The sequence below is a fragment of the Plectropomus leopardus genome, chromosome 16, assembly GCF_008729295.1.
Source record: "Plectropomus leopardus isolate mb chromosome 16, YSFRI_Pleo_2.0, whole genome shotgun sequence".
In the NCBI taxonomy this organism is placed as follows: Eukaryota; Metazoa; Chordata; class Actinopteri; order Perciformes; family Serranidae; genus Plectropomus; species Plectropomus leopardus.
In genome coordinates, this window is record NC_056478.1 from 17,143,885 (window position 1) to 17,158,878 (window position 14,994).

At 40.3% G+C, this 14,994-nt stretch overlaps 1 protein-coding gene across 1 annotated transcript in view; it reads right to left on the bottom strand.

Moving 5' to 3' along the window:
• Positions 1-2,884: 2,884 nt before the first annotated feature.
• Positions 2,885-14,994, bottom strand: part of eif2s1b (eukaryotic translation initiation factor 2, subunit 1 alpha b) — a 35,000-nt gene continuing 22,890 nt past the window's right edge. The window contains exon 8 of the mRNA XM_042502879.1: positions 2,885-3,395. Coding sequence (XP_042358813.1) covers positions 3,270-3,395 — 126 coding nt within the window. The 3' untranslated portion in view covers positions 2,885-3,269. The remainder of the gene's footprint in view (positions 3,396-14,994) is intronic.

Consider the following 14,994-nt stretch of genomic DNA (forward strand, 5'->3'; position numbering starts at 1 on the left):
TCCAGATCTAGGCATGATGGGAAATATAGACAAAGTGAGGCCGCAGTGAAAGGTGAAAGGCTAAATGACATCAACATAGCAAAAATTGGAGTGATGAAATTTCAGGAAATGATGATGCAGAGATGCAATTACGCTCCACCCACAGACACTTTTGCATTTCACTTCCACAGCTGGAGACTACGAGACAAATCGAAGCGCTTTTGTTCCTGGAAGCAGCTCTACAGGGGAAGTGCAAACTTAATGTTCGTACTGCAAGTTATAGAATCAATGTACAACTGTTTCAGTGACACATCTAGGGATCATCAGCTTTACAGAGCATTGTTTTTTGCCATGACTGAACCGCAAGTTTGTCCACTTTGTTAACTGATGCTTGCTTGCAGTCTATGATAGCTAGCTATCTTCAGATACCAACTGTGCCCACCTTAACTGATTTGACAATTTCCCTGTAAGCTCATATCAATGGAAGGAAAAGCTTTTTTTGTTTTAAAATAATGTTTAAGATTTGACGCTGGAGGTAGTTGGCTAGGTGTTTTTTTTTTTTTTATCAACCTTTACTGTGATTGAATGTTAAAGATTATTTTTTGGGGGCACTTTCCTTTTATTTATAGGACAGTTTGAGAGAATCAGGAAAGCTGGGACAGAGAAGGGAGAACAACAAGCAGCAAAGGGCCACAAGCTGGACTCGAACACTTCTACGACGCTGCAAGCAGCACAGGATAAATTTCTTGGCATCTGACAACAGTCCAAAGGATGATCAGCATCCCCATCTTGCACTGGCTGGTAAGATGTTTGAGTTATCACTTATTTGAGTTAGTTTTCTGACTGCATATTGCTCGCTGCTTGAGGTTCCTTATCTCAACTCTTGTTATACTGCAGTTTGGAGGAGCGTCTCCACAACCAGCAGGGTGGGCAGCCATACCTCCTCACTGTTGGGTGTCACGAGCAAAACTGACCACTGACAACAAAGTATTTCATCCAACAGCCATCTATTATCTGTATAAATGAATTTAAGTTTGAAAAGTAAAAATAAATGCTATTTTGGAAAATTGTTTTGTTTGATGGAATTAATTCATCTGTAATATGTTTATTAATTCTAAGCCTTTTTTTTAGTGACAGAAATTTTAGATATTAAACATTAGGCAAAAAAATAAATATAATTTGGCCGTAGATTCATACAGTTTAGGTTTCTGGTTCAACTGTTAGCTGGTGACATTTGACTTTCATGGCATAAATAAAATAAAATATCAGCTGATATAGCTGTCTGCTCTGCTGATATAAGTCATCGATGACGTACCTTGCAACAAACACTTAAAACAGAGGAATGACTTGAGGTTTGTCTTCGTGGTTAAATCAGAGGCTAGTGTGTCTGAGGTTGGTGGTTTGAGTTTTACCTGGGACAGGTGAATTTTGAAGTTCAGCTGAGAAGACAGCAAGGGCAGTCAAGAGACAGGAGACTGGAGGAAAGACGAGAAGTTAGGTCAAGAGACAGGAAAGTCAGTCACGTTACAGGCAGTTGGGTTGTGAGACAGGAAGCTGAGGTGAGAAACATGAGTCAAGTTGTAACAAGTTGCGATGATATTTGCCCTGAAAAGAATTTCAATCGGCGATTATTGGCGTGAGCCACATATCATGCAAATTTTTGGCAGAAATCACTGCTGTTATGGATATAAATAAAATATCGCCGCCCCTGAAATCATGACTGGTTGTTTGGCTTGGTTGACTATGCTGCTGGTTAAAATGCAGTAGTGTGTGGGTTCGAATCTTGTTTGTAACTTTTTTTTTTTTTTTAATTTATCTATAAAATATAATTTGGCTGTAGATTCATATAGTTTAGACACTGATTGTGATATAGCCAGACAAATTAGGCACGTAAAGTTGAGTTTTATGTCATTTTGGCCCATAAATGAGGTGAAGTGGTCCAGAAACAGGTTAAAAGCAGTATCAGCAGGTGCGTCTGTCGAAATCAAGGAATATTGGCGGGACTCATATCAGTCGACTTTCAACAGACATCACTGCCGATACTGAATTTTGCTGTTCCAAAAACTTAGTTGATTATTGGCCTGAGCCACATATTGGTTGAGTTTTTGACAGATGTCACAACTGTTACTGAGCTAAAGAAAAGATGATTTCTCTTCTATTTACCTGCTGCTGTTTAGCTCAGCTGATTCAGCAGGTGGTTTTAATGCCAAAATACAACAGTTCAAATCTTATTTTGCAGGTTTTTTAAATTTATGTATCAAATATCATTTAGCTGTAGATTGATACCGTTGAGACACTGACTGTGATATTGCCAGACAAATTAGGCACGTAAAGTTGAGTAAAATATCATTTTGGCCTAAAAATGAGGTGAAGTGGTCCAGAAACAGGTAAAAAGCAGTATCAGCAGGTGCGTCTGTGGAAATCAAGGAATATTGGCTGGACTCATATATCAGACGAGTTTCGACAGACGTCACTGACGACTTAGATGATTATCGGCGTGAACTACATATCAAACAAGTTTTTGACAGATATCACAACTATTACTGAGATAAAGGAAACATTGACCATCTCATCAGATGTGTGTGACTGTTTAGCTCATTTGTTAAGCACATGGTTAAAGTGCTGGAGATCAGCAGTTCAAGTCTCATTCTTATTTAGCTCTTATGTTTTTTTTAATTAATTTATAACATATCATTTAGCTGTAGATTCATACAGTTTAGACAGTGATTGTGAAATTGCAGAACAAATTGTAAATTTATCTAAGCAAATAAAACCGGTATCGGCAGGTGCGTTTGTTGAAAGCAAGGAATATCTGTCATGCTAAAATGATGTTTGAGAACACCCTCTCTTGTAATATTGCTTAAAATGCAACCACTTGTATAACACAATAATTGATAAAGACACATTGAGATAAAAAATTCCACAACTTTATTGATGTGGTGTGAGCTACACAAGAGTAGGTCTGGCAAGTAAAAACCTTTAAACTGGAAGAAAACAGCACACAGTCACCTCTGACTGATTTTGAGACAGATGAGCCCATGCACTCCCCGTGAAATCAATCACATCCAGAGATGAAGCGCCACTGAAGACACTGGGCTCTGAAGTAAGAGCTTAGTGAATGCCAGAAGGTGGTAACTTTCAGTGTTACCACCTTGTGAAACAAACCTTGCTAAAGAACAAACAGGGGCATTTACCAATTAACTTTTAACAGCAGTTAATGTTCGCAATGTGAAGTTAACCCTTTTCTCCTCTGATGTTTTTTCCTTGCAGCTTTTCCGCAAGAACAAACTCTAATCCTCTGCTTTGGCCTCCATCTCTTCTGCGTCATCATCTCCATCAACCTCGGCATTTTCCCTCTCTAGCCTCTCCAGCTGCCGGGCGAGCTCTGTCTCATCCGTGTCCGTCACAACCCTGGGCTGATAAGGTAAACGCAACAACAGGACAAAACAGAAATTTTTGTAAGACGATATACAATATATTTGGACAACATGCTATAGTATGACATTGTTGCATGTTTTTGGATGACATACTAATTACTAAGGTGTCACAACATACTATATTATGAAGTTTTCTGACATCTTTTTTTAATGCTATATTATTATTAAATATTATCAAACATTATATTATTATAAATTAAAATATGATTACTTTGTATGCTACGACGCGACGCGACTCCACAAACTATGATATGTTGTTTTTAGCCATTTTTTGGGCTTGTCAAAGTTATTTCGCCATTCAACACCATGCAGTATTTGGCAATTTTTTTCGTAATGCTAAATTGTACATCTTTTAGCCTTTTTTGGCCTTAATTTCCCACTTTGTTTACTATGACGCATCTCTTCAAGCTATTTTATGTTGTTTTCAGCCATTTTAAGGAGCAGTCAAAATTTGACTTTTTTCGCCATACTATACTATTGCCTTTTGGCCATTTTTTTGATATGCTAAATTATGAGGGTTTTGGCCTTTTTTGGCCTTTATTTGCACATTGTATGACATAACACATCTGCAAGCTAATATATGTGGTTGTAAGCCATTTTTAGGAGCAGAAAAAATTGGACTTTTTTCAACGTACTTTATGTCAAAATTTGGCAAGACTATAATGAGGCAAAAATATCAAAAACTTGGCATGTCCCAAAAACTGTGTAAAAAAGCTGGAAAAAGCTTAGAATAGCCCAAGACACACCATAGCAAAGAAAGTTGCAAAAAAGCAAAAAAAAAATCATAATGTGGCATGTCGACAAAATGACCAAAAATCCAAGACTATAGTAAGGCAAAAATGTCAAAATTTAGCATGTCCCAAAAACTGTTGAAAACAGCTTAAAACAAGTTAGAATTGCCTCCCAAGACACGCTATAGCAAAAAAAAGTTGCAAAAAAGGTGAAAACAGCATAATTTAGCATGTCAAAAATACGACCAAAAATCCAAGACTATAGCAAGGCAAAAATGTCAAAATTTGGCATGTCCCAAAAACTGTTGAAAACAGCGTAAAACAAGTTAGAATAACCTCCCAAGACACGCCATAGCAAAGAAAGGTGCAAAATGAACTAAAAACAGCATAATTTGGCATGTCGAAATGACCAAAAATCCAAGACGCTTGCCGTCAAGCTAAGGGGGCTCACCACCCGTAGGAGGGGCCGTAGGGGTCAGGTGCAGTGTGAGCTGGGCGGCAGCCGAAGGCGGGGACCTTGGCGGTCCGATCCTCGGCTGCAGAAGCTAGCTCTGGGGACGTGGAATGTCACCTCTCTGGTGGGGAAGGAGCCTGAGCTGGTGCGCGAGGTTGAGAAGTTCCGACTAGATATAGTCGGCCTCACCTCGACGCATGGCTTGGGCTCCGGAACCAGTCTTCTTGAGAGGGGATGGACTCTCTTCCACTCTGGAGTTGCCACTGGTGAGAGGCGCCGGGCAGGGGTGGCAATACTATTACCCCCCGCTCGGTGCCTGTACGTTGGAGTTTACGCCGGTGAATGAGAGGGTAGCCTCCCTCCGCCTTCGGGTTGGGGGACGGATCCTGACTGTTGTTTGTGCCTATGGTCCAAACAGCAGTTCAGAGTATCCACCCTTTTTGGAGTCCTTAGAGGGGGTGCTGGAGAGTGCTCCTTCTGGGGACTCCCTCGTTCTGCTGGGGGACTTCAACGCTCACGCTGGCAACGACAGTGAGACCTGGAGGGGCGTGATCGGGAGGAATGGCCCCCCCGATCTGAACCCGAGTGGTGTTTTGTTATTGGACTTCTGTGCTTGCCACAGATTGTCCATAACGAACACCATGTTCAAGCATAAGGGTGTCCATATGCGCACTTGGCATCAGGACACCCTAGCCGCAGTTCAATGATCGACTTTGTAGTCGTATCGTTGGACTTGCGGCCGTATGTCTTGGACACTCGGGTGAAGAGAGGCGCGGAGCTGTCAACCGATCACCACTTGGTGGTGAGTTGGCTCCGATGGTGGGGGAGGACGCTGGTCAGACCTGGCAGACCCAAACGCATTGTGAGGGTCTGCTGGGAACGTCTGGCAGAGTCTCCCGTCAGAAGGACTTCAACTCCCACCTCCAGAAGAGCTTTGACCATGTCCCGGGGGAGGCTGGGGACATGAGTCCAAGTGGGCCGTGTTCCGTGCCTCCATTGCTGAGGCGGCCGACTGGTGCTGTGGCTGTAAGGTGGTTGGTGCCTGTCGGGGCGGCAACACCCGAACCCGCTGGTGGACACCGGCGGTAAGGGGTGCCGTCAAGCTGAAGAAGGAGTCCTATTGGGCCTTCTTGGCCTGTGGGACCCCAGAGGCAGCAGACAGGTATCGACAGGCCAAGCGGAGTGCGGCGGCGGCGGTCGCCGAGGCGAAAACACGGGCATGGGAGGAGTTTGGCGAGGCCATGGAAAACGACTTCTGGACGGCTTCGAAGAGGTTCTGGACCACCATCCGGCGTCTCAGGAGGGGGAAACAGTACTCCGTCAACACTGTGTATGGTGGCGACGGGGCGCTGCTGACCTCGACTCGGGACGTTGTGGATCGGTGGAAGGAATACTTCGAAGACCTCCTCAATCCCACCGACACGCCTTCTGTTGGGGAAGCAGGGCCTGGGGACCCGGGGGTGGGCTCCTCTATCTCTGGGGCTGAGGTTACCGAGGTGGTCAAAAAGCTCCTCGGTGGCAGGGCCCCGGGGGTGGACGAGGTCCGCCCGGAGTTCCTCAAGGCCCTGGATGTTGTGGGGCTGTCGTGGCTGACACGACTCTGCAACATTGCGTGGACATCGGGGGCAGTGCCCTTGGACTGGCAGACTGGGGTGGTGGTCCCTCTTTTCAAGAAGGGGGACCGGAGGGTGTGTTCCAACTACAGGGGGATCACACTCCTCAGCCTCCCTGGTAAGGTCTATTCGGGGGTACTAGAGAGGAGGGTCCGCCGGATAGTTGAACACTGGATTCAGGAGGAGCAATGCGGTTTTCGCCCCGTTGTGGAACTGTGGACCAGCTCTGGACCCTTGGCAGGATCCTTGAGGGTGCTTGGGAGTTTGCCCAACCAGTCCACATGTGCTTTGTGGACTTGGAGAAGGCATTCGACCGTGTCCCTCGGGGAGTCCTGTGGGGGGTTCTCCGGGAATATGGGGTTTCGGACTCCCTGATACGGGCTGTCCGTTCCCTGTATGACCGGTGCCGGAGCTTGGTCCGCATTGCCGGCAGTAAGTCGAACTCGTTTCCGGTGAGGGTTGGACTCCGCCAGGGCTGCCCTTTGTCGCCGATTCTGTTCATAACTTTTATGGACAGAATTTCTAGGCGCAGCCAGGGTGTTGAGGGGGTCCGGTTTGGTGACCTCAGGATTAGGTCTCTGCTCTTTGCAGATGATGTGGTCTGTTGGCTTCATCGGGCCGCGACCTTCAGCTCTCACTGGATCGGTTCGCAGCCGAGTGTGAAGCGGCTGGAATGAGAATCAGCACCTCCAAATCCGAGACCATGGTTCTCGGCCGGAAAAGGGTGGCGTGCCCCCTCCGGATCGGGGATGAAGTCCTGCCCCAAGTGGAGGAGTTTAAGTACCTCGGGGTCTTGTTCACGAGTGAGGGAAGGATAGAATGGGAGATCGACAGGCGGATCGGTGCAGCATCTGCAGTAATGCGGACTCTGCACCGGTCTGTCTTGGTGAAGAGGGAGCTGAGCCGAATGGCAAAGCTCTCGATTTACCAGTCGATCTTCGTTCCTACCCTCACCTATGGTCATGAGCTTTGGGTAGTGACCGAAAGAACAAGATCGCGGGTACAAGCGGCCGAAATGAGTTTCCTCCGTAGGGTGGCTGGGCTCTCCCTTAGAGATAGGGTGAGAAGCTCCGTCATCCGAGAGGAGCTCGGAGTAGAGCCGCTGCTCCTCCGCATTGAGAAGAGCCAGATGAGGTGGCTTGGGCATCTAATTAGGATGCCTCCAGGACGCCTCCCTGGTGAGGTGTTCAGGGCACGTCCCACCGGTAGGAGGCCCCGGGGAAGACCCATGACACGCTGGAGAGACTACGTCTCACAGCTGGCCTGGGAACGCCTCGGGGTCCCCCGGGAAGAGCTGGACGAAGTGGCCGGAGAGAGGGAAGTCTGGGTTTCCCTGCTTAGGCTGCTGCCCCCGCGACCCGACCCCGGATGAGCGGAAGAAAATGGATGGATGGATGGATAGTAAGGCAAAAATGTCAAAATTTGGCATGTCCCAAAAACTGTTGAAAACAGCTTAAAACAACTCAGAATAGCCTCCAAAGACACGCTATAGCAAAGAAGGATGCAAAAAAAGACAAAAACAGAATAATTAGGCATGTCGAAAAAACCACCAAAAATCCAAGACTATAGTAAGGCAAAAATGTCCAAATTTGTCATGTCCCAAAAACTGTTGAAAACAGCTTTAAAACAACTTAGAATAGCCTGCCAAGACAGACCATAGCAAAGAAAGTTGCAAAAAAAAACCAAAAACAGCATAATTTGGCATGTCAAAAAAAATGACCAAAAATCCAAGACTATAGTAAGGCAAAAATGTCAAAATTTGGCATCTCCCAAAAACTGTTGAAAACAGCTTTAAAAGCTTAGAGTAGCCTGCCAAGACATGCTATAGCAAAGAAAGTTGCAAAAAAAGCCTAAAACAGCATAATTTGGCATACAAAAATCCAATACTATAGTAAGGCAAAAATGTCAAAATTTGGCATTTCCCAAAAACTGTTGAAAACAGCCTTAAATAGCTTAGAGTAGCCTGCCAATACATGCTATAGCAAAGAAAGTTGCAAAAAAAAAAAAGCCTAAAACAGCATAATTTGGCACGTCGAAAAAACAACCAAAAATCCAAGACTATAGTAAGGCAAAATGTCAAAATTTGGCACTCCCCAAAAACTGTTGAAAACAGCTTAAAACAAGTTAGAATAGCCTGCCAAGACACGCTATAGCAAAGAAAGTTGAAAAAAAAGCCAAAAACAGCATCATTTGGCATGTCGAAAAAAAAAAAACCAAAAATCCAAGACTATAGTAAGGCAAAAACGTCAAAATTTGGCATGTCCCAAAAACTGTTGAAAACAGCTTAAAACAACTCAGAATAGCCTCCAAAGACACGCTATAGCAAAGAAGGATGCAAAAAAAGACAAAAACAGAATAATTAGGCATGTCGAAAAAACCACCAAAAATCCAAGACTATAGTAAGGCAAAAATGTCAAAATTTGGCATGTCCCAAAAACTGTTGAAAACAGCTTAAAACAGCTTAGAGTAGCCTGCCAAGACACGCCATAGCAAAGAAAGTTGCAAAAAGAATCAAAAACAGCATAATTTGGCATGTCGGAAAAAAATGACCAAAAATCCAAGACTATAGTAAGGCAAAAATGTCAAAATTTGTCATGTCCCAAAAAACTGTTAAAAACAGCTTTAAAACCGCTTAGAATAGCCTCCCAAGACATGCTATAGCAAAGAAAGTTGCAAAAAAAAGCCTAAAAAAACAGCATAATTTGGCACGTCGAAAAAACAACCAAAAAATCCAAGACTATAGTAAGGCAAAAATGTCAAAATTTGGCATGTTCCAAAAACTGTTGAAAACAGTTTAAAACCGCTTAGAATAGCCTGCAAAGACACGCCATAGCAAAGAAAGTTGCAAAAAGAACCAAAAACAGCATAATTTGGCATGTCAAAAAAATGATCAAAAATCCAAGACTATAGTAAGGCAAAAATGTCAAAATTTGGCATCTCCCAAAAACTATTGAAAACAGCTTAAAACAGCTTAGAATAGCCTGCCAAGACATGCTATAGCAAAGAAAGTTGCAAAAAAAAGCCTAAAACAGCATAATTTGGCATGTCAAAAAAATGACCAAAAATCCAAGACTATAGTAAGGCAAAAATGTCAAAATTTGGCATGTCCCAAAAACTGTTGAAAACAGCTTTAAACAGCTTAGAATAGCCTGCAAAACATGCTATAGCAAAGAAAGTTGCAAAAAAAAGCCTAAAACAGCATAATTTGGCATGTCAAAAAAATGACCAAAAATCCAAGGCTATAGTAAGGCAAAAATGTCAAAATTTGGCACATCCCAAAAACTGTTGAAAACAGCTTAAAACAGCTTAGAGTAGCCTGCCAAGACACGCCATAGCAAAGAAAGTTGCAAAAAGAATCCAAAAACAGCTAATTTGGCATGTCGAAAAAACTGACCAAAAATCCAAGACTATAGTAAGGCAAAAATGTCAAAATTTGTCATGTCCCAAAAAACTGTTGAAAACAGCTTAAAACAGTTAGAATAGCCTCCCAAGACATGCTATAGCAAAGAAAGTTGCAAAAAAAAAGCCTAAAACAGCATAATTTGGCATGTCGAAAAAAAACCCAAAAATCCAAGACTATAGTAAGGCAAAAATGTCAAAATTTGGCACTCCCCAAAAACTGTTGAAAACAGCTTAAAACAAGTTAGAATAGCCTGCCAAGACACGCTATAGCAAAGAAAGTTGCAAAAAAAAAAACAGCCAAAAACAGCATAATTTGGCATGTCGAAAAAATGACAAAAAATCCAAGACTATAGTAAGGCAAAAATGTCAAAATTTGGCATGTCCCAAAAACTGTTGAAAACAGCTTAAAACAAGTTAGAATAGCCCCCAAAGACACGCTATAGCAAAGAAAGTTGCAAAAATTGCAAAAGAACCAAAAAAAAACATAATTTGGCATGTCAAAAAAATAACCAAAAATCCAAGACTATAGTAAGGCAAAATGTCAAAATTTGGCATCTCCCAAAAACTGTTGAAAACAGCTTAAAACAGCTTAAGAGTAGCCTGCCAAGACACGCCATAGCAAAGAAAGTTGCAAAAAAAAAGCCTAAAACAGCATAATTTGGCATGTCGAAAAAAAAACAACCAAAAATCCAAGACTATAGTAAGGCAAAATGTCAAAATTTGGCACTCCCCAAAAACTGTTGAAAACAGCTTAAAACAAGTTAGAATAGCCTGCCAAGACACGCTATAGCAAAGAAAGTTGAAAAAAAAAGCCAAAAACAGCATCATTTGGCATGTCGAAAAAAAAAACAACCAAAAATCCAAGACTATAGTAAGGCAAAAATGTCAAAATTTGGCATCCCCAAAAACTGTTGAAAACAGCTTTAAAACAGCTTAGAGTAGCCTGCCAAAACATGCTATAGCAAAGAAAGTTGCAAAAAAAAGCCTAAAACAGCATAATTTGGCATGTCAAAAAAATGACCAAAAATCCAAGACTATAGTAAGGCAAAAATGTCAAAATTTGGCACATCCCAAAAACTGTTGAAAACAGCTTAAAACAGCTAAGAGTAGCCTCCCAAGACATGCTATAGCAAAGAAAGTTGTAAAAAAAAGCCTAAAACAGCATAATTTGGCATGTCAAAAAAAACGACCAAAAATCCAAGACTATAGTAAGGCAAAAATGTCAAAATTTGGCATGTCCCAAAAACTGTTGAAAACAGCTTAAAACAAGTTAGAATAGCCCCAAAGACACGCTATAGCAAAGAAAGTTGCAAAAAGAACCAAAAACAGCATAATTTGGCATGTCAAAAAAATAACCAAAAATCCAAGACTATAGTAAGGCAAAAATGTCAAAATTTGGCATTTCCCAAAAACTGTTGAAAACAGCTTTAAACAGCTTAGAGTAGCCTGCCAAGACATGCTATAGCAAAGAAAGTTGCAAAAAAAAAGCCAAAAACAGCATCATTTGGCATGTCGAAAAAAAACCAAAAAATCCAAGACTATAGTAAGGCAAAAACGTCAAAATTTGGCATGTCCCAAAAACTGTTGAAAACAGCTTTAAACAACTCAGAATAGCCTGCAAAGACATGCTTAGCAAAGAAAGTTGCAAAAAAAGTCTAAAAACAGCATAATTTGGCATGTCGAAAAAATGACCAAAAAATCCAAGACTATAGTAAGGCAAAAATGTCAAAAATTTGGCATTTCCCAAAAACTGTTGAAAACAGTTTAAAACTGCTTAGAATAGCCTCCCAAGACATGCTATAGCAAAGAAAGTTGTAAAAAAAAGCCTAAAACAGCATAATTTGGCATGTCGAAAAAAATAACCAAAAATCCAAGACTATAGTAAGGCAAAAATGTCAAAATTTGGCATGTCCCAAAAACTGTTGAAAACAGCTTAAAACAGCTTAGAATAGCCTGCCAATACATGCTATAGCAAAGAAAGTTGCAAAAAAAAGCCTAAAAACAGCATAATTTGGCATGTCAAAAAAATGACCAAAAATCCAAGACTATAGTAAGGCAAAAATGTCAAAATTTGGCATCTCCCAAAAACTGTTGAAAACAGCTTAAAACAACTTAGAATAGCCTGCCAAGACACGCCATAGCAAAGAAAGTTGCAAAAAGAACCAAAAAAAGCATAATTTGTCATGTCGAAAAAACGACCAAAAATCCAAGACTATAGTAAGGCAAAAATGTCAAAATTTGGCATGTCCCAAAAACTGTTGAAAAAACAGCTTAAAAACTGCTTAGAATAGCCTGCCAAGACACACCATAGCAAAGAAAGTTGCAAAAAAAAAACCAAAAACAGCATAATTTGGCATGTCGAAAAAACGACCAAAAATCCAAGACTATAGTAAGGCAAAAATGTCAAAATTTGGCATTTCCCAAAAACTGTTGAAAACAGTTTAAAACCGCTTAGAATAGCCTCCCAAGACATGCTATAGCAAAGAAAGTTGCAAAAAAAAGCCTAAAACAGCATAATTTGGCATGTCGAAAAAACGACCAAAAATCCAAGACTATAGTAAGGCAAAAAAGTCAAAATTTGGCATCCCAAAAACTGTTGAAAACAGCTTAAAACAGCTTAGAATAGCCTGCCAAGACACACCATAGCAAAGAAAGTTGCAAAAAAAGCCAAAAACAGCATAATTTGGCATGTCGAAAAAACGACCAAAAATCCAAGACTATAGTAAGGCAAAAAAATGTCAAAATTTGGCATTTCCCAAAAACTGTTGAAAACAGTTTAAAACCGCTTAGAATAGCCTCCCAAGACATGCTATAGCAAAGAAAGTTGCAAAAAAAAAAAAGCCTAAAACAGCATAATTTGGCATGTCGAAAAAAATGACAAAAAATCCAAGACTATAGTAAGGCAAAAATGTCAAAATTTGGCATGTCCCAAAAACTGTTGAAAACAGCTTAAAAAAGTTTAGAATAGCCCCCAAAGACACGCTATAGCAAAGAAAGTTGCAAAAAAACCAAAAACAGCATAATTTGGCATGTCGAAAAAATGACCAAAAAATCCAAGACTATAGTAAGGCAAAAATGTCAAAATTTGGCATGTCCCAAAAACTGTTGAAAACAGCTTTAAACAACTTAGAATAGCCTGCCAAGACATGCTATAGCAAAGAAAGTTGCAAAAAGAACCAAAAACAGCATAATTTGGCATGTCAAAAAAAATGACCAAAAATCCAAGACTATAGTAAGGCAAAAATGTCAAAATTTGGCATGTCCCAAAAACTGTTGAAAACAGCTTTAAAAGCTTAGAATAGCCTGCCAAGACATGCTATAGCAAAGAAAGTTGCAAAAAAAAGGTCCAAAACAGCATAATTTGGCATGTCGAAAAAATGACCAAAAATCCCAAGACTATAGTAAGGCAAAAATGTCAAAATTTGGCATGTCCCAAAAACTGTTGAAAACAGCCTTAAAAGCTTAGAGTAGCCTGCCAATACATGCTATAGCAAAGAAAGTTGCAAAAAAAGCCTAAAAACAGCATAATTTGGCATGTCAAAAAAAATGACCAAAAATCCAAGACTATAGTAAGGCAAAAATGTCAAAATTTGGCATGTCCCAAAAACTGTTGAAAACAGCTTAAAACAAGTTAGAATAGCCCCCAAAGACACGCTATAGCAAAGAAAGTTGCAAAAAAAAAGCAAAAAAAAGCATAATTTGTCATGTCGAAAAAACGACCAAAAATCCAAGACTATAGTAAGGCAAAAATGTCAAAATTTGGCATGTCCCAAAAACTGTTGAAAACAGCTTAAAACAGCTTAGAATAGCCTGCCAAGACACGCCATAGCAAAGAAAGTTGCAAAAAAAGCCAAAAACAGCATAATTTGGCATGTCGAAAAAATGACCAAAAATCCAAGACTATAGTAAGGCAAAAATGTCAAAATTTGGCATTTCCCAAAAACTGTTGAAAACAGTTTAAAACCGCTTAGAATAGCCTCCCAAGACATGCTATAGCAAAGAAAGTTGTAAAAAAAAGCCTAAAACAGCATAATTTGGCATGTCGAAAAAATGACAAAAAATCCAAGACTATAGTAAGGCAAAAATGTCAAAATTTGGCATGTCCCAAAAACTGTTGAAAACAGCTTAAAAACAAGTTTAGAATAGCCCCCAAGACACGCTATAGCAAAGAAAGTTGCAAAAAGAACCAAAAACAGCATAATTTGGCATGTCGAAAAAATGACAAAAAATCCAAGACTATAGTAAGGCAAAAATGTCAAAATTTGGCATGTCCCAAAAACTGTTGAAAACAGCTTAAAAACAAGTTAGAATAGCCTGCCAAAGACACGCTATAGCAAAGAAAGTTGCAAAAAGAACCAAAAAAAGCATAATTTGGCATGTCGAAAAAAACGACCAAAAATCCAAGACTATAGTAAGGCAAAAATGTCAAAATTTGGCATTTCCCAAAAAACTGTTGAAAACAGCTTAAAAACTGCTTAGAATAGCCTGCCAAGACACACGCATAGCAAAGAAAGTTGCAAAAAAAGCCAAAAACAGCATAATTTGGCATGTCGAAAAAACGACCAAAAATCCAAGACTATAGTAAGGCAAAAATGTCAAAATTTGGCATTCCCAAAAACTGTTGAAAACAGTTTAAAACCGCTTAGAATAGCCTCCAAGACATGCTATAGCAAAGAAAGTTGCAAAAAAAAAAAAAGCCTAAAACAGCATAATTTGGCATGTCGAAAAAACCACAAAAATCCAAGACTATAGTAAGGCAAAAATGTCAAAATTTGGCATGTCCCAAAAACTGTGTGAAAACAGCTTTAAAACAAGTTAGAATAGCCCCAAGACACGCCATAGCAAAGAAAGTTGCAAAAAGAACCAAAAAAACAGCATAATTTGGCATGTCGAAAAAAATGACCAAAAATCCAAGACTATAGTAAGGCAAAAATGTCAAAATTTGGCATGTCCCAAAAAACTGTTGAAAACAGCTTTAAACAGCTTAGAATAGCCTGCCAAGACACGACCTATAGCAAAGAAAGTTGCAAAAAAAAGCCTAAAAACAGCATAATTTGGCATGTCGAAAAAAAACGACCAAAAATCCAAGACTATAGTAAGGCAAAAATGTCAAAATTTGGCATGTCCCAAAAACTGTTGAAAACAGCTTAAAAAACTTAGAATAGCCTGCCAAGACACGCCATAGCAAAGAAAGTTGCAAAAAGAACCAAAAAAAGCATAATTTGGCATGTCGAAAAAACGACCAAAAATCCAAGACTATAGTAAGGCAAAAATGTCAAAATTTGGCATTCCCAAAAACTGTTGAAAACAGCTTTAAAACAACTCTTAGAATAGCCTGCCAAGACACGCCATAGCAAAGAAAGTTGCAAAAAAACCAA